We start from the raw sequence: 19,368 nt of genomic DNA on the forward strand, positions 1-19,368 counted from the left end.
CATTCGACTCCCTAGACGTTGACACTAGGTGAAGTCTGGTCCCAAGAAAGCTACACCCTGGACTGTATTGCAAAGCCTCCTTCCTGCAGAGGCAGCTTTCAAAGTCTGTAGTTCTTCAAAAGCATGGATATAGAAAGTGGTCATCCTGAAATGTTTCTGCATTTTTGGTCACGTTTTGCCCATTATGACAGCAGATGGTCACAACAGGCCTGTGTCACAGGAGAAACTTCTTTCAGACCTCAGCACAGACAGACCACTTCTATCCTCCCAGACAAACCAGCGTGTTTCTTTGTCAGACAACAGGAGCTGTTCCCTCTTACCTAGCCTTGGCTTGGAGGGGGCTCTGAGCTCAGTTAGGCAGACTTCCCTTGCCCCAAGCAGTCAGAAATTATGTCTAGGGTTGACATGTATCTTAATATTATTTTTTTTAGACTTTTACATAACTGTTATCCTTTATCTTGCATAGCCTCAAGTTCTTTTTGGAAAGAAGTGGAAGAATTAAACACACATAATACCGATCATCTTTATCCTATTCCAGTTCTTTCTGACCTAATGTAAGAAAAACTCTACCAAAAGGTAGTGCTTCAAACTCAGAAAACCCATCACAAATACTAAAAGATTTATTTTAGGTATTTTTGTTACACAATTATGTTACACATTATGATACAAATACATTTGAACATTAACACATATGGGGAATGTTAAGTCATTTAATACTTCTTTTGCAAAAAGATAATTTTTTAGGCTTTCGTGCCTGTCGTACATGACTTCTCATTTGGACCAAGTCTTCCATCCTGTAAAGTTTAGTCACAGGCCGCTGCTGAATGAATCTATACACTTGCCCATTACCCTGGCCTGGAGTAGCTTCATGTACAGACCAGCAGAGCCTCTACTACTACACTATTTTATCACTAAGCCAGGGCATGCGCTATGCCACACCGAATAGGCTTCCTTCTCCATTTGCAATCCTCAGACGCTGAATAAGAAAGAGTAGATTTCTCATCATGTCACCTCCCTGCCTTCTGTTCCTGACTCGAACATCTACAGGAGTCAGGAAAACATGAATTATGTGGCTTGGGTAAGTTTTTTTGATGTTGACTCACAGATTTCAAATTGTCTTTGAGCAGCTTCCTGAGAATAAATCTGTTCCCTTCCATCCACAGACTGTGTTAGGAAGCCTGGGTTAGTACCTTTCACGGAGCTGGACATCACTGCTACCCTTCCTTCTTCTCTTCACTTCCCCTTCCATCTGCTTATGGACACAACCTATTCTCACTGCTTCTGAGCAGATATCCCCGTCTCATGGCTTTAGCCTTCATTTTTCTACCTTTAAGGCACTCACAAGTGTTTCTTTGAAACACTTTTCTTCTTGGGAAGCACGTGACGGAGAAGAACAGGACACGACATCCACTGACAGGGCGAGCAATCCTAGCAGGGCTTGTCCCAGGGGCTGCTCCAGCAGCGCAAGCTCCTGCACACGCACAGCTGGTGCAGCTGCTGAGTGCCGGGATTTGGGCGTGCTGTCTAACACGAACGGAGTAAGAGCTTCTCGGTTATCGTCAAACCTTTCCTGACCTGCACTGGGCTCTGTCTATCCTTTGACAACGCTGAGACTGGTTACAGTAATGCTCCTGTCTCCATTAAAAAAAAGGAACCTGCTCAGTTTGCCACCGCCCAGGCCCGTATGTTTGCCGCGTGGCATCACCGCGGCCTGCAGCTGACGCCCGTGGGCTGAGCGCAGATCCTCCGAACTGCAGCCACCTGCCGGGCTGCGGAAGCCCAGTCCTCCAGGTGTTACCAGGGTAACCACTGGGGCTGCCTATAAGCCCAGCCCACAGAATGGGTGACATCTGCAGCCTGCCAGACTCATGTCTTGTCTCCTGGAGGGAGACGGAGGCCTAAGGTGCCCCCTGGATGACACCCAGGGGAGAGAAAGACCTGCCACACACGGCCCGGCCAGCTCTGGGACCCTCTCATGGAGCTGGAGAGGGAACAAACGCAAGCTGACAGCCTGCATCCACTCACAGCTTCACTCTAGAATCAGGAAACTTCTGTCCCAGAGGGAATTGCTCTGGGACTGAACACGCTGGTGTTATTACACGGAATTAGGCGGAGGCAATGGCTTGGCAGCCACGGTACCCTGAGGCACGCGGAAACCACCTCCTTCCCCAAACAGAAGAGCGAGCCATCACGGTCCAGAGCTTTGGATACAGCTCCAGATCCTGCTTTCCCGGGGGCATCTTCACTCCACTCACTGATCTTCATTCAATATCCCCATGTGTTTGTTTGTGAGGAAGTCCAGAAAAGGAATGTTGCAAATAGCCTGGTGAATATTACTCACCGTAATTTCTTTGGGAATCCTGGTCCAAAAAACAAAGGCTGTTAGGTACAATTCGCTCAAGCATCTAATAATTAATTTATCTCAAGGACCATCTCCTGCACAGGCCCTAACAGAAGGGGATAATGATGAGTGACAAGGCATGGTTTTGGGCCACCTGGCGGGTGCGGAGTGGCGGGTGTATTCTTTCTCTCTTTTCTTTCCTATGAATTCCTTTTAACTTTGGTGAAGATTTGGCTTGCTCTCTTCAGTCAGCCCTTTTTAGGGCTCAAATCTGACTTCCCAGTCACAGGTATGAGATTGATTTCAAGAAGCTGGTTGAATAATTAAGAAAAAAGACTCTGAGGACCAAGAAAAGAAGAAGTGGAGAGCAGGACAATGACATTTTTGTAATTCAGTCTCAGCAGACTGAAAGCTGAGCCAAAGCACCACAGACAGTATTTCCCGTCTCCTAGAAAGATGGGAGATGGGAGTTACGCCAGGCCAGGTGTGGTGCTGAATGTTCTTATCTGTCTGTCTCCACAGCGAGGACCGTGGAGGTGAGCGGGGCCACAGCAGGCGCTCAGCCCACCCCTGGATTTCAAGCAGGACCAAAAGCAACATTACTGGAGCTTCTTTATTTCCCTTCCCTTTTTCTACAAGACCTGCCCAATGTATTGTACTCCTGTGAAGTCTGACTTAATATCCCTCTGATTTAGGCCTCTTGACATCTGCAGAAACTCTTACAATTTTATAAATTTATGACAGCCATTAAGCACAACGAGATAAAATGTTTCCTTTGAAAGGGATACCAGGATGTGGAACAAAGGCCAGTACCACTCTTTCAGGGCCCAGGAAATGAACAAAATTCCGCGTCCCAATCAATGATAGAGAAGCAGCAAAGATGGCGGTGACACTGTGGGCTTTACAGCCAATGAGATCTGAGTGTGAATCTAGGTTCTAGCACCTATTTTCTGGGAAAGCCAGGTAAGATTACATTTCAAAGACCAGTTTCCCAATTTCTACAATGAGAGTAAGAGTTCTACAATGAAAAGCAAATTAGGTAACGTATGTAATGCCTGGCCCCAACATCTGATACTTAACGGACACTGTTATTATCTTTCATTGCAAAGAGTTGGCATTTGTTCCACCTGGTAACATAACAGAGACCTACTGAACAGCGTCTATGAAGTAGTGACTGGGGAGCTACTGACCTCTGGACAAAGCTGAACTTTCACAACCAAGAGGTTCCCTCAGAATGACCAAGCGGACCCTTCAATCTGTCTGGTTCGGAGAATGTCCCGAGCACAGATACCTCCATCTCCTACTGGATTGATTTAAGTATAAAACTTTTTTTTTTTAAAAGGAGGGCGCAGATCGCAATGGCTCATGCGGAGACTGAACCGGCAACCTTGGTGCTACCAGCACACGCTCTAACCAACTGAGCTATCCGGCCACCCTGTAAGTATAAAACTTCATGATGGGCAACTAAACTGTCAGGAAATATCTGTACGCCCGAAACCACCGATGGAAGACGTAATGGTACCTGTTGTGGGATGCTGTCTGGTATCCCACTGCCAACGCCTGTCTCAGGATGTCATTCACCAGCTGCTCTGTAGCCTACAACAGAAGGTGTGTTACTCTCAAGAATGGCCAGGCAAGAGGGACGCATCCAGCCCCATTCCATACCCTAAACCTGGGAAACAACTGCATCCAAGGATCAAAAATCCTCAAGAAAAATTAAAGGCCTGAATAATAGTCCACAATGATAGAGGCTGTGATTCTGAGAAATTATGAATGGGGGTAATTTTCATTAATCAGATGCTGTTTTTAAAGGAAACAAGCGAAAGTGAGAGCTATTTGTGAGGTACACCTGAAGTGGGAGGGGACCCACCAAGGGGGGAACTGCGGAGCTCCGATCTGGCTGGGAAAGGAAACTGGTCTTTGTCATCCCCTTGCTCGGGAATGGGACACTTGTGGCTCCTTTGTCTGTTGCTATTGTGACAAGTGGAGAAAACCCAAGGCTTTGCCTTTGCCACCCTAAAGCAATGAGAGCACTGACTCTCACCTCAGACTACTTAAACGGCACTTGAAATGCCACTAAAAGATACTGTTAGAGCGACACCAGCAAAGAAACTCTTATTGGAGATGCTTCAACAAACACTCAGAGGAAACATAATCTAATTCACTTAAAAATCAGGGGGGAAAAAAAAGAAAACTTTAAGCTTGAATAAGAAGAGAAATCTTAAAACTTGTCACCTCTATTCTGTTGCGGTCCTGGCCATTACTCAAAACAGCCTGGCATCCAGACTGCCCAGCCTTGGCTGCCAGCACGCACCCACCTTTAAAACCATGTCCTCCACCACCGACGCATACACGTTCTTGTGAAGTGCCACGGGCTGCAGGGTGATTCCAATCTGCAAAAGCAGGAAAAAGCCATTTGCTCCTAGTTCTACAATAAAACAGCCTTTCTCCAAACAAGCACACTTCTTTGATACCCAAAGCGACATCGGGCTGGAAGAATAACTACAAAGTCATGAGGAAGTCATTGGGGGAATGTGTTATCCTAGTTCTCCCATGTTTCTGAGTGAATGCTGTTCTAACCCGGCATTTACCCCCAAATCTCATTCATGGGAGAACACACTCAGAATGTGCTGTGAATCCTGATAATGGGATCAACATATTGGAAAGCTTGGAATTAAGACTCTAAGGCCCTATTTGCAAAAGGTGATGTAGACAGACTTGGAAACTGCATCTGGCCCCATTTTTTAAATTCCTCTTGCAAGTGAAAACAAGCGCTGTATTTCACTTCGGGTTCTCAGCAACTGTGTAGGTGGCAGACGCTGCAGAGCTGGGTTCCATCAAAGGTGGGTAACGAATTCTCTCCTGTGCCATAAGATACATCCACACTTGGGAGCTATGAAAAGGTTAGAGGAAGCTTAACCTCTGAAGTATAACTCAGAAATACTGTGACATGCCTCAGGAAGGCAAGGTGTTTCTACTGAGGCAAATGAGAATAAAACAGATGAAAAGGAAAAAAACCTGTCCATATCGAGCTGCCTTTGTTCCAATTCCAAGCTCAACAAGCAACTTTTTCACCTGTGATTAATTTCTTGCCCAAGGGCTCTGGTGTGGGAAGGTGGGTGCCCAGATAGCATACCCTGAGTGTATCAGGCAGAAGTAAATCATACATTTCCTTCACCAGAAAAGTCTGCTCTCAGTTTATAAGGCTGAACATCTGAGCATCTCGCACCTGGTTTGCGATCGAGCGACATCACAGCCACAGCCCCTACCTTCTGTGTGATGTCACCAATAAATTCAGACCCTGGTGTCGGTGGCAGGTAGAATTTCATTTCTTCCTGTTTCTCTTCCTGTTCTTTTTTGATGTTTATCTGTAACGGCTCCGAGAGGGTGAGGATATCCACATCCTCCTCATTCTCCGGTTCTCTCTTCTGAAACTGCTGCAGGTCCTCCAGTTTCCGGCAGAGGTTATCGGCAGAGGAGAACGACGACGGGAACTCTAAATGAGAGGCAGTCAGTGGGTGTTTTTTGTTTTTTTTGGAGAGGTAATCAGTCTTATGACAGCTGTGGTAACAAAACAAAAGGACTTCCCATCTCTATAAAACCAACAGTCTGAGACCCAAAGCAGGGGGTATCAAAACTCTGGATCTAAAACATTTTTTCTGGTTCTAAAACTCTATGGATCTGTAATTATGAGAACTAATAATTCATGCAGTAGACGAGCACAGAGATAGGTGTCTTGTGTTAAAATGCATGTGATGTAACCGCAATCTGAGACAAAACAGACTACATAATTCTGACTTACGCCACCACAAAGAAGGTCCTCTGCCCAACCCTCAAATGTTAATGACTAAACTGATTTTTTTTTCATATTTGAAATCCGGAAAATTCAGAAATGCACAGTAAAGAAATAGAAATCACCCAGTCTTACTGCTCAGAGATAAGTATTGTTAACACTTCAGTGTGCACCTTGCATCCAGTCTCTAATAAGATGATTTACACAAAGTCTAATGAAGAGTATTAGAACTTTAAAGCTAGCAGGAGTCCTGGGAATCTTTTAGTGCATCCCTTTCACTTTTTGGGTAAACGAGTGAGGTCCAGACCAGGCACAAGAAGGGCTTACAGGCACCCAGCAGGATGGCAGCAGGGCATCCAGCTCCTGGGTTCTTCTGTTTTATTGACTCGGTGGGTGCTCACAAATTAATCAGTCATATTAACAGAAAGCCCAGTGTATGTAAAAAATCATGCTTTCTATATATGACCAGTGAAGCATGATGTAACCTACGCGGTCTCTGCGCTCCAAAGAAGCTTAGATACGTAAATCTGAACAATCCTCAAGGTTCTGATATTAAGTGCTGCTGGAGATCAGAGAACAGAAGCTCTCAGGAAAGCTTCGTGGAGAAAACGGGATTTGCACTAAGTCTTGAAGGACCCCCCACACCCTCCCTGTGCTCCAGGTTCCCTCGGACCGGGAGGTGGAGCTTCTGTTTTTCTACAGCAATGGGGCTGAGTTTCTTCAAGGCGAAACTCAAAGTATTCTCCCCGTATGTCTTTTATGCTCTGCTCCCTTGTCCCCTTAACCCTCCATCCAGCACCACTGCTTGTGTCTTTGTCATAAAACAATTCATTTTATCTGCAACATTATCAGTTGTTTACATCTATGTCCCCAACACTGGGCAGTACACTTTCTAGCTAGGTTCGGAGATAAAAGTAACAGATAAGATAGTGTCCCCAACTTCAAGGAGTTTGAAAAGACTCATCTTTGAGGGGTTATAAGGTCACAAAGGAAGAAGTCACTAGTACCTGGAGGAAAGGAGGTGGGCTTGCAAAGTCTCCCAAGGAGAAATGATGCCAGGTGGGAGACTCCTGAACAAACAGAGCACGCCTATCGTACGGCCTGCGCCAGAACATTCCTGCTGGGGTACAACTCTCGGGCATCGACAGTTCTGTAGGGACTGTGCTGCAGGGGCACGGGTGGGACACATGGCTGGAGGGGAGCAGGCTCCTGTTCTCCACAGTAACTCCTCAAGTCCTGGGTAAACTGCTACCATTGGAAGGGTCCCAGAACCATGGCGACTGAAGAGATGCCAGCGTGCCGTGTGCAGACACCCCACAGTGCCGACGATGCTGAGTCCCCTGAAGGCTTACCCGGCTCGCTGTCGATCTGGGTCAGCACATCCTCAATAGAGTCCCCGTCGTTCCGCAGGCTCTCTGGATCCGGGGGGGTGTAGCCGTGGCAGCGACACCAGTGAGCAACGTGCTTGGTTTTAAGGGGAGTCAGGTGGTGAAACCTTGCGTTCTTCTCCAGTATTTCTTGTAAGACTTTTCGCATTGTCATTGCTCTTTGCCACTTAAAGACATGTTTTGGAACCATAATCAAATTCCTCAACTTAGCAGCATGTTCAAACAAATCACCCAATCGTAAATCACCACACTAACTTGTTAGAATCATTTTTTCCTAATAAAAACAAATCTGATTGTGTTACTCCTCAGTAAAACGATAGTAAAAGAATTTCTACCTAATGCTTATATAATAAAATTAAATGTATCTCCAACCTTTGGCCTATAAAGTTTTCCCTTGGTCTCAACCTATAACCTCCCACTTCCCCTCCAACCCCTACCTTCCCCGAACCCATTATCTTGACTTGCTCATAGCGCCCTGAAAACATGCCTTTACATGCGATTTCCTCTTAGAATCCCACTGGCTGGCAGAGTAGCTACCATGTTGTACACACTCAATAAATACTTGATTTAATTTTAATATATTGAAATTCATTAAAAAAGTTGAGACTTTTTCCAATGCAAGAAAAGAAAGTAGACTTTTCAAAAGCCAGCTACAAATGTTTGAAGAATGAGATTTTTAACCGAGAAACAAATTCTACCATCAAATACTTAACAAAATATGCGGCAAATTTTATCACTGTTCCATATGACAAGGCTTATGGAAGCAGCCAGAACGCATGTGTTTTGGCTTTCCCCACACAGGCTCTCAGTGGTGGCTGCATATCAAATAGGCAGACATGGGATTACCTCAGCAGCTCTCCTCTTTCCAATGTTCCAGCTATAATACTGCTCCACAGACTTCGCAGAAAAACAGCTGGCATCTTCACCTAGGATGCACATATCCAGCCAACTCTGAATAAAATTGTTACGATCGCAATCAAATCTTATCTGCTGGAGTCATGTCCAAAAGTTTCTCCGGACCTCTTTACTGGAGTTGCTCCTAACCGGGCAAGTTCAGATGCAGTGTAACACAGAAGATGGGCTTTGTCTTAAAAGAGAAGTGTGTACTCAAAACTACACCTCTTCTTGGGCAATCAGCTTTGGTAGAGAAAGAATCTACTGCCACGAGGCTATTAAAATGAGTGGAAATGGCATTCCACTGGGAGCCAGGAGCCCTGCGCTCAAGCCCCGGCACTGCCATGAACTCACTCAGTGGCCGTGGGCGACCTACATCACCTCTCTGGGCTTGTTCTCTTCTCTGTAAAACGAGAGCGTTGGGAAAGATGGTTTCTGAACTGCCTTTCAGCTTTAATATTTGTGTTTGTATCTAAATTTAAAAAGGGGAGGAAGGGTAGGAAGGAGAGAGGAAGAAGGAGAAAGATTTTTGAATTTTATTCTGCTGGCCTAGGAAAATGTCATTACTTTGAACTACCTCAAAATGACCCCTCAAACTTCAACCAAGAAAAAAAAAATAATTTATTTGCTATTAGAGTTGGGAAAAAAAAAAATAAGCAGGGTAGTCTGTACTTGGCCTATTGTTTTCATATTCCCATGAATATGATACAATCTGCTCATCACTTCCTCTAAATGTCCACGTAATCTTGACCGACAGCACACACCTAAGGACGATCAATTCTGTCAGAACCACTGGGGCTGAGAAGCCAATTATTCAGGCTAGCTAACAACGGGCAGTGACAGAGCAGACTTCACTGTTGGAGGCCGTGATCATCGTGCATTTCTGCAAAGAGTGACAGTGAATGGGAGAGGAAAGAATAGCTTTGGAGTCAGAGAGAGCTGGGCTGTATCCTGCCTCAGCACCCACAGCTAGTGATCGTGAGCAAGTTACTCATTCTTGCTTATCCTTGATTTGCTCATCTGTTAAACAGAGATGACATCACCTATCCCACAACAGACTGGGATTAAATAAGACAGTAAATGTAACAGGGCTACACAGAGTCTGGCCCATTGTAGGCAAGTGTTCCTTTCTTTCCTTATTAATAAGCATTAAAAACTAATGCAGTTTGCGGGGCCACCGGATGGCTCAGTTGGTTAGAATTCGAGCTGTTAATAACAGGGTTGCCAGTTCAATTCCCACGTGGGTTGGTGGGCTGAGCCCCCTGCAACTAAAGACTGAAAATTGTGACTGGACTCGGAGCTGATGGGCCCTAGAGAAACACACTGTTCCCTAATATTCCCCAATAAAAAAAACAAAAACAACAAAAAAACAAAAAACAAATGCAGTTTTATGATTTATATACAAAAATAAATGTAAAAAATTCCTTCTACAGCTCAAACACAGTGAAGACAGTAAGACTAACTGGTTGATCAAGATATTTTGAATTCTAAAACCCTGCAAATGAGCAACAGCTATAGCAAAAACCTCCTAAGATAACTACCACATCAGTTTTAATTTACATACAACTGATCCAAGTGGACTCAACATCCCAAGTAGTTCACTTCTTAAAAAAATACAACGCATCCATATATTTAGTAAAAGTGTCTTACTTTTTGCAGTGATTAATGGGATCTTCTTTACTACTGCTGTTAAGAGTTGCTGGATAGTCTCTAAATGGTCTATTCTGAGAAGGATAAAAGAAAATGAAGGTTGTAAATATACACAGCAATTTCTGGCCATATATAGACACGAATTTATGTTCATATTCCCCTTTTCTGAGGGAATTAAAACTTAAACCGATTGTATTGACAGATCTTTCCTTTCATAGATAGCCTTCTTTATAACCGAAGGTCACTCTATGCTTAAAAAGAAAACATCAAGACTAAATAAACAGATGAGACCCCAGGAATAGCAACTGATGTAAGTATCACATTTTGTCTATATTTGTAAATAGCCACTAATCCCTCCTCAGTGTGACTGCCACTGTGTGATAAAATGCTGCCATACAAATACCTATCTTCAGGTTGGTTATTACAGCTCATGCTGTCACCTATCATGTGAAAGTGCCTATTTTTCTATTGTTGCCAACAATCTGAGATACATCAAAATATGTGGTCAGAGTTGGGTTCCCAATTTGGAAACTGGGAAATCTCATGAAGTATTTCCAGAAGAGGTAATGAGTGCATATGGCCCAGGAAAAGAGAGCTATTTAAAATTAGGTAGGTAAGTGGATACTTCGACACAAAATGTGTACACACCTGAGTAATTGCATCATGAGGAATCTCATACTCAAGGATTCAGCCAAAAAAAAGTACATTCTGGCAAACTCAACTGGAGGGAGATCTGTAATTCCCCCTGAGGCTTCTGAGGCGGCAAATCATGTGCCACCTCTAGGTCACATCATTGTGTAACTGAGACCCTTGAGCTGTGCGTCAAGTGGTAATTCTTGTTCACTGCACACAGAAGGTATCCACCCATCAAGGGACTTATCTCCACACACACACAACTCTACATATACTGTCACAGGCATGGTTTTTAGAAAAGTATCATAAAAATATCCAAAGCACAACTCCCTTAGAAAAGACTGAAATAATTACTTAATGACATAGTTTCCAAGCTCAGAACTTTCTTCTGTTTTCACCGCTGTCTGACTCTCCTGAGAGAGGCAGCTTGGCCCAGGAGTTTCTGGTTCAGTCTTCACTACAAGGGAAGAATAACAAAAAGAGAGCTGTTAGGTTCAATGATGAAAGGACACGTGCAGGCAGCAACAAAAGCCCTTCCATTGAAACTCAGTGAGGAAACTACCGCACCAGCTGTTGTAGGGACACAGCCAGGGGACTGAGATGGCGCCTCTCAGCACAGGGTCAGCAGACAAGGGAAGAACTGTTAGTATAGGTCTCATGGGGAGCAACGCCAGGCTCGTGACAAGGCAGGACACTAAAATGGCTCTGTAGACATTTCTTAAAGGGCCAACAACATTGCTATGTAAGATCCCCCACCCTATACACACACTTGAACAATGTCATATTAAAACACAACACTGGCCTGTTCTAAGCTCTAATATCCTTTTGGATATCATCTCTTCTGCTGCGTTTATCAACTTTCAGCATTATTTCAGTGTCTGACATATAAGCCAGAAAGCAAAAATCATCTAGATCCTCTGTGCTAGGAAATATCCAAGATTATAACATCAGGCTTTTAATATTACTAAATCTGTTCCTGATAGAAGATAGGCGCACGTGTCTTCCTTTACTTCTATAGTCTTCCTTGATCAACAAACCAGGACCACACACTAGCTTCTGTATCAGCTTCCCTGCCTTCAATCTCTTCCCCTTACAATCCATCTTGTACATCAGCACCAGAAAATTTTCCTAAAGGTCATTTCCCTTTTCAATATCTTTCATTAGTTTCCTATAACGGATCTACAAATGAGAGCTACATCTCCCCCCCCCCCTTTTTATTGATATATAACTAGCATAAAGTGCACAAAAATTAAGTGCACAGGTCAATAAACTTCACCTATATATACACCTACCACTCAAAGACACAGTATTTCCAGTCTTCAACCAGGCTCCCTTATGCTTTCGGCAGGTCACCCCTACCAAAGGTCACCTCCTTTTGTCCACTCTGGATTGCATGTAACTGGAATCATACTGTACATACTTGTTTGTGTCGCCATCTTTTTAGCTATGAAAAATAACAGTGGGACGGGCGTTCTTGTATGTCTTTTGGTAGATGTATGCACACATTTCCTAGAAGTGGATCTGCTGGGACATAGGGCAGATGTATCTCTAATTTTATTAGAAACTGTCAGACTGCTTTCCAAAGTGATTATATCAATTTTTAGTCCCACCAACAGTGTGTGCGAGTTTGAGCTGTTTCACACCCTTGCCTACACTTGACGTTGCTCATCCTTTTAATGTTTGTGACAGAATGGTGTCTCACAATGATTTCAATTTGCATTTCCTTAATGACATATGAGACTGAACAACTTTTCATATCACATTTAAAAAAACTAGTGTCCATCTTTTTTTTTAAAATCTGACATTCATATTTAATGGGGCATACTGCTATTTATTTATTTTTGAAATAATTGTTTTATTTTTTAATTACAGTTGATATACAATAGTATATTAGTTTCAGGTGTATAACAGTGATTAGACATTTGTATAACTTACGAAGTGATCACCCCAATAAATCTAGTACCCATCTGATACCATATATAGTTATTACAATATTACTGACTATATTCCTTATGCTATACCCTTCATCCCCATGACTATTTTGTAACTACCAATTTGAAAAATATGGAATGCTTCACGAATTTGCGTGTCATTCTTGCGCAGGGGCCATGCTAATCTTCTCTATATCGTTCCAATTTTAGTATATGTGCTGCCGAAGCGAGCACTAGTGTCCATCTTTTTCATATTGATTTTTAGGAGTTGTGTGTATACTCTGTATGTGACCCCTTTGTTAGATGTATCTATTGCAAATATCCTCGAGTCTGTGGCATGATTTCACTCTTAATTTTGTCCCTCTGATGAAGTGAGGTTCCCATGTTAATAAAGTCCAATTTATCAATCTTTTCTTTTATGGCTAACTGTGTGTGTTCTCTGCTCAAGGTCAGAAAGTTATTTTCATATTCTCTTCTAGAAGCTTTTACTATTTTACCTTTCACATTTAGGTCTATGATCCAACTCAAATTAATTTTTCTTTATAGTGTAAGGTAGGAGCCAAAGTTCACTGTTTTCCCAAATGGATTAAGTCAGCACTACTTATTGAAAAGAAATTGGTCGTAAGTCAGGTGACCATATATATGTATAAGTCTATTTCTGGGCTTTCTTTTCTGTTCCATTAGTCTGTCTGTTCTTGAACCAAGACCACACTGTCTCAATTACTGCAGCTTTATAGTATATATATCTCGTTATCTAAATCCCCTAGCTTTTTGTTCTTTAAAATTGTCTCAGCTACTCTAGGTCTTTGTTTACTTACACATTTTAGATTTAGCTTGCCAATTTCTCCCTACACACAGAAACAACACTATAGAGATTCTGATTGTGCTGTGTTGAATTTATATGTCATTTTTGGTTGGAGAATTGTTAACATCAGGTCTTTCAATAAGTATGATGTATTATATTTATAATAAATTACCCATAATTTATTATATTTATAATGGTATATCCTTCCATTTATTTAGGTCTTTTTAATTTCTCTCAGAAATGTTTAGCCGGTTGTCAGCATTTAATATCTATATAGAAATTAAAATTATTTTTATATTTATACTGAGTAACCTTGCGAATTTCACTGCATTACATATTCTCCCAACCCCTAGTGATTCCAAGACTTCAATAAACAGAAGGAAGTCCTCAGAAAAAGTTCAGCTACTCCAGTGCTACAGGTACAAGTATACTCACTCTAATCTGGCACTCAATAACAGAATTATATAATCATCATTTGCAGGTTGAGACAGCTATTCTATCAGAAAAATGAAACATCTACTCTCAAAGACTTGTACATAATAGCCCCAGACTGGAAACAACTCCAATGTCCACCAACAAGAGAAAGGATAAATTATGGTATGTTCCTACAATGTGGAATACCGCTCAGTATCATGGATGAATCTCAAAACATTATGGTGAATAAATGAAACCAGATACAAAAGAATACATGTCCTTCCATTCACATAAACTTGGAAAACAGACAACTAATCTATTGTACTAGGAATCAGAGCAGTGGTTGCCTGTAGGGGGTGGGAATTGACTGGAAGGGACACAAGGTGACAGAAATTTCTATATCTTAAATGGGATGTTGGTTACATGGGTTTATATACTTGTCCAAACTCATCAAATGGTATTTCACTATATAAAATTTTACCTCAATTAAAATCAAAACAGAGATGTTCTGGCCCCAGTCCAAAATTAATGGAATCAGAATCTACATAAGGAAGGCATATACCTACTACTGAGGAGAAATGCTGGTCCAGCATTTTTATCATCAGCTATCTTGATCAGGGGTTGGCAAACTTTTCCTATGAAGGACTAATTAGTAAATATTGTAGGCTTTGTGAGTCTTTATCTCAGTTGGAACTTAACTAGTTTCAACTCTGAGGTTGCAACACATCCACAGACAATATGTACATGAATGGGCATGGCTGTATGTCCATAAAGCTTTATTTAAAAAACAGGTAACAGACTAGTTGTCCAACGCCTGCTTTAGATGGTCATGCTGTAAGTTACAAGTCTACCTCATCTCAAGATGGTTATGCAGAATCCTGGCACGCCTGAAAAGCAGACATAGTTCAAATTCCAACTGCACTGTTTCCCAGCTTTCTATACTTGAGAAGTGTACGTTTAGTACCTCCAGACTTCAGTTTTCTCATTTGCAAAATGGGCATAATAGCTATTCTGAAGTACTGTGATAATCAGTGACATATATAAAGCAGCTAGCATGTGCCTGGTACATTTTCGGCTACACAAGGCAGCTATCACCACTATTACAGATGTTATCGATGTCAAAATGTGCTGCTCTAATTAATCTACTCAATAGTCACCGCACTAACTTAATCTACTCAACAGTCAGAAATGTCCTCACTACCAGCTTGCCAAAGTCTGGCCCTATCTAAAGCTCCTTTACCATGGCCGTATACCCCAGATGAGTCCCTTTAATTGATCTACTTCCCAACTAAGAGTGGATTATCTGTCCCCGTAACCTGCCATGCCCTGACTGCTCCACAGCTGCAAATGCTTTACTCTTTGAAAGTCCAGGTTAGTCCATGTCCCACACAAAGTCCTCTCCCCACCAACCCTGATCAGACATCCAAGATTGAAATATTTCAGCATTCACTTTCCAGAACATGTATCCTGCATTTATCAATCATTGCTTACTCTCTTCAACCTGGTTATAAGTTCTTGGAGGACAGAAATGATGCTTCACATATCTGTATGTTTTTCTCAATGTCAAGTCTGCTACATAAACAGTACCTATTTCTGAGGTGACTGATTCACAGACGCAGAAAATTCAAGGGACTCAGATTACAGCAATGTCTCGCATAAAACTTGTGGGCAAATACACTGTGTAAAATTACATACCTTTTGTAACAATTGCTGGAGCGGAGCTGGGGACAACTGGTGCTGGGGCAGCTACAGGCAGAACTGTAGGTGATTTGCTGGCAGAAAATGACTGAACCACTAACAGGCAAAAAAGGAGGGGATATAGACATTATTTAAATGAGGATGCTCTAACTCCCTGGTGAGAGCCCCATTTTAAACTAACAGCACAAAAACAATCTCAGTACAACAGAAATGGTAGGGTCCTTTTTTAATAACGGGATTTTGACAGGTGGGTTGTTTACTATTAGTACAGGGTAACTGAGCCATTATTTTCAACTGTGGAAATGGGGGCTTGTCATTAAAAAAATAAAAATCCAATTAACCTGAACTCTCATAAATACCCAAAATGTTCCCCCCTCTACTTAGCTTTAGAAATGGGCAGCTATTAGAAGCCAATGGATCATTTGGGTTTTACTTTCAGTCCTCGAGTTGGTGCTCTAGAGTTCAGGGAGCCAGGGAACACTGCGACCGCTAACGGGCAAGCTGTACGTGGGCGGAGCAGAACCAACTGACAGAATACGGACTTTCTCCCTAGACAGACCTAGAGACAAGCACATACGATAGGCCCACAGTGAAGGACTTACCTTTATTCACTGGCATCAGTACAGTCTGCACAGCCCCGGATGTATTTACACTGCGTGGTTTGAGCTGGCTGGGGATGGCGAGGACAGCCTGCTGAGCACTGGGTTGACTGGAGTGAATCTTTAACAGCCCTAAAACAAGGGGGACGAGAAGGCCAAGCGGAAGATCAGGCGCTTCCTTAAAGTTCCTGCTCTCTTTGGCATTCTTACTGTCTCATGCGAGGACCTTCTTAGGACATTTACCCTTTCAATAAACAAAGAGCTGGGAGCATGAGGCAATGGTTGTGGCCGAGTTCACAATGAAACAATGCTACGACAATAATGATTTATTTTTACCTCGCAATCACAAATATAGAAATTTTTGGAAAAGCAGAACTAACAGAAGAGAGAGAGATTCACCCAGAGCCTACTGCAGAGACAATCAGTATTGAACACTTTTAGTTCTTTTCCATGTTTGTTTTCCACAACAATTTGTTTTATGTATAGCTGTGATAGGTGTAAATGATATAAAATTCTGTATTTTGATTTGGATAATTGTCATTTTCCCATTTAAAAACCTTCTCTGGCTCCTGACTGCCTAGAGAGTGTTTCCAAAATTAGTTTCAAAGCATTCAGAGTCCATTTTAATCTGGTCCCAATATATCTGCATCTCTTTCACACCATCCCCACATAGCTAATCTCTCTACTCATCATACCTTATAATTTCCTATCTGTGCAGCCCCTATTTTTCAAACATCAGATAGTTTCAATTTGTCATTTTAGAAAGAGTCATCCTCTCCCACTTTCCTTTAAAGGTCATTTCCATATTCCCATTTCCATTACGGAACTATTCTAGGCAGTCGGAGGGTCAGTAAAAAAATGACCAAGGGCTTTTACTGTGAGAGAGCTCACAAGACACAACGCAAACACGTTATAACATTTACTTAAAAACAGCATCAGTGGCTAAAGATACTTGAAGGCACTGGAAAGCAGTTGGTTTAAGGAAAGGAATCATCTTAAATACTTTCTAGAACAAAGTCTTAACTAAACAAGAAAGTCTTTCTTTGGAAAAGATGAGTGTTAGATCAGTTAAGTTACAAATATTTATGGAGATGTGCCCCCAGAAAATATATACAATGACCCGGTGTTTTCATATCTTTAAAATTCTGATTTTTATTAAAATATTATACGCCTGTCAGCTGAAAAGTAAAAAGCGCTAATGGGCTTAAAACTAAAAACAACCATCCTTTGTTCTACCTCTCTAGCCTCATCTAATTCCCCAGTAGCATGCACTTTTAATCGTTTTGGTCCTTTGGTTCTTTTAATATTTATCTTCAGTAGTTTTAAAAGAATGTGTATACTGTAGGCCTTGATTCATTATGATGTAACATTTTGATGCTATAGACTGACTTACTATTAGGGTAGATAAGCATTTTAAGGCACTCACACCCTTTCTTTCTTAATGCCCCAGTATTGTTCTCTATTGATCCAAAGAATACCATAATACTATGATTACATTTTATCTTCCAGGCTTAATAATTTCCCATTTTTTCATTTGCTTAGTTCTCTTTCAACAGCTTACTCAGTCTTCCCACCTCCTTCAAGAATGCTACAAATTACCCCTTAATACAATTCTCCACATAATCAAATCTCTAAATAATTCACAGTTCCCATTTTTAGAAGAGAGAGCCTTCCTGGAACTCTCTGATCTGCTCCAATTTGGACTGTTGCTTTCTAGGCCGGTGGCAAAGCTCTCATCCTGGGGACATCCTTCACTGTTACCCGGGAAGTCCCTTTTGCCTTCCTTCTACATTGGATCCTTTTATCTTCCTCTTTCTTGGTTGACACCTCTTCACTCTGATAAAACATATTTTAGTAACATCGTGAGACAGGGTGCATAGGAAATATATTTGAAACTTTGCCCGTCAGAAAACATTTCTCCTCTCACATTCAGTACTGGCTGACTACAGAATTCTAAACAGAAAGTAACTTTCCCCTAATTTTGAAAAGCAGTATTCTAGCTTCCAGCATTTTTACTGGTAAGTCCAATGATAACGTAATTTCTGAACTTCTTTCTCTGACAGCTTTTAAGATCTTCTCTTTGTCCCTGGTGTTCTGATTTCATTGTGCCTCCATGTGAACCATCTTTTATTCATTGTGTTGGACACTGTGCCTTTTGAACCTGGAGGTTCGTGCCCTTCAATTCTGGGATATATTGTTTCATTTCTTGGATCATTTATGTCCTTCCCACTATTTTCTGTTTTCTTTTTGGAACTCCTTTTAGCCGAGCTCCCTGAGATGTCACCGAATTTTCTTTCTTAGTGTCTATTTCTTGGTCTGTTCCCCGCTTCCACTTTGTGCCCCATAGTTTAGTCTAAAGGCTGCAGCCAGTGAGCCTGTTAAAGGGCAACACAGATCATGTTACTCCCTAGCTTAAAGCCCTCCAGTGGCTTCCCTTGGAGTAAAGGTTCTTACAATGACCCACAAAGGCGCTAGGTGATTTGGCCCCCATCACTCTGATTTCATCTCCTTGCACTCTTTCCCTTGCTCACTCTGCTCCAGTCACAATGGTGACTGACCTTGTTCACAATAGTCTATAAAGCACACACACAATTTAATTTAAAAATTCATGGTCAATACGAAATAGTTGGATTCTAAATACGATATGGAAAGTTTCATCAGCAGCATCTAATGAAATTAGAACTTAAAGCAGGGAGACTTCATTTATTACATATTAAAAATGTAATCAGAAAAGGGGAGGGCATTCATTTCTTACAACAGTAATTCCTTCTATTTCTACTCCAGTCCTGACACAGTGCTTCCAAACATTCAGTTAGTAGAGCAAGCACTCCCTGTGCTAGAACTCCATCAGTTTTCACTGGGAGGTGGAAGTCATGGGAAAAATATATTGGTCTTAACCTTTTGGTCTCTACCCCCAAACAAACAAAACATAGGCGCTTGGTTTAGAATCATGTATGGAATGTAGTGATTATAACAATAGAGAACAACAATATCCACAATCTTTTATCTAAAGATAATAAGGTATGTGTGTGTATTCATTCATATGTATGTTCGTGTGGGGATATATATATATATATATATATATATATATTAATTATATGTTATATGTAATATATATCAATGATATTCAGTTTGTTTATCAGTGCCAGTTGGCATACTCTTATCAATCTGACATTAATCTATTACATTAATACAGAAATTAAGAGTGTTCAGAAACTTTTG

General features: G+C 41.7%; 1 protein-coding gene across 3 annotated transcripts in view; it reads right to left on the bottom strand.

Moving 5' to 3' along the window:
- Nucleotides 1-593: 593 nt before the first annotated feature.
- YEATS2 (YEATS domain containing 2) overlaps nt 594-19,368 on the bottom strand; it is a 79,528-nt gene continuing 60,753 nt past the window's right edge. For all 3 annotated transcript variants that reach the window (XM_081062811.1, XM_081062813.1, XM_081062812.1), the window contains 10 exons: nt 16,150-16,278; nt 15,545-15,643; nt 11,054-11,156; nt 10,067-10,140; nt 8,369-8,448; nt 7,487-7,688; nt 5,611-5,837; nt 4,660-4,734; nt 3,864-3,937; nt 594-2,360 (listed from right to left, as the gene is read on the bottom strand). In XM_081062811.1, coding sequence (XP_080918937.1) covers nt 2,252-2,360; nt 3,864-3,937; nt 4,660-4,734; nt 5,611-5,837; nt 7,487-7,688; nt 8,369-8,448; nt 10,067-10,140; nt 11,054-11,156; nt 15,545-15,643; nt 16,150-16,278 — 1,172 coding nt within the window. In that variant the 3' untranslated portion in view covers nt 594-2,251. The remainder of the gene's footprint in view (nt 2,361-3,863; nt 3,938-4,659; nt 4,735-5,610; nt 5,838-7,486; nt 7,689-8,368; nt 8,449-10,066; nt 10,141-11,053; nt 11,157-15,544; nt 15,644-16,149; nt 16,279-19,368) is intronic.

The sequence above is a fragment of the Rhinolophus hipposideros genome, assembly GCF_964194185.1.
Source record: "Rhinolophus hipposideros genome assembly, chromosome: 2".
Classification (NCBI taxonomy): Eukaryota; Metazoa; Chordata; class Mammalia; order Chiroptera; family Rhinolophidae; genus Rhinolophus; species Rhinolophus hipposideros.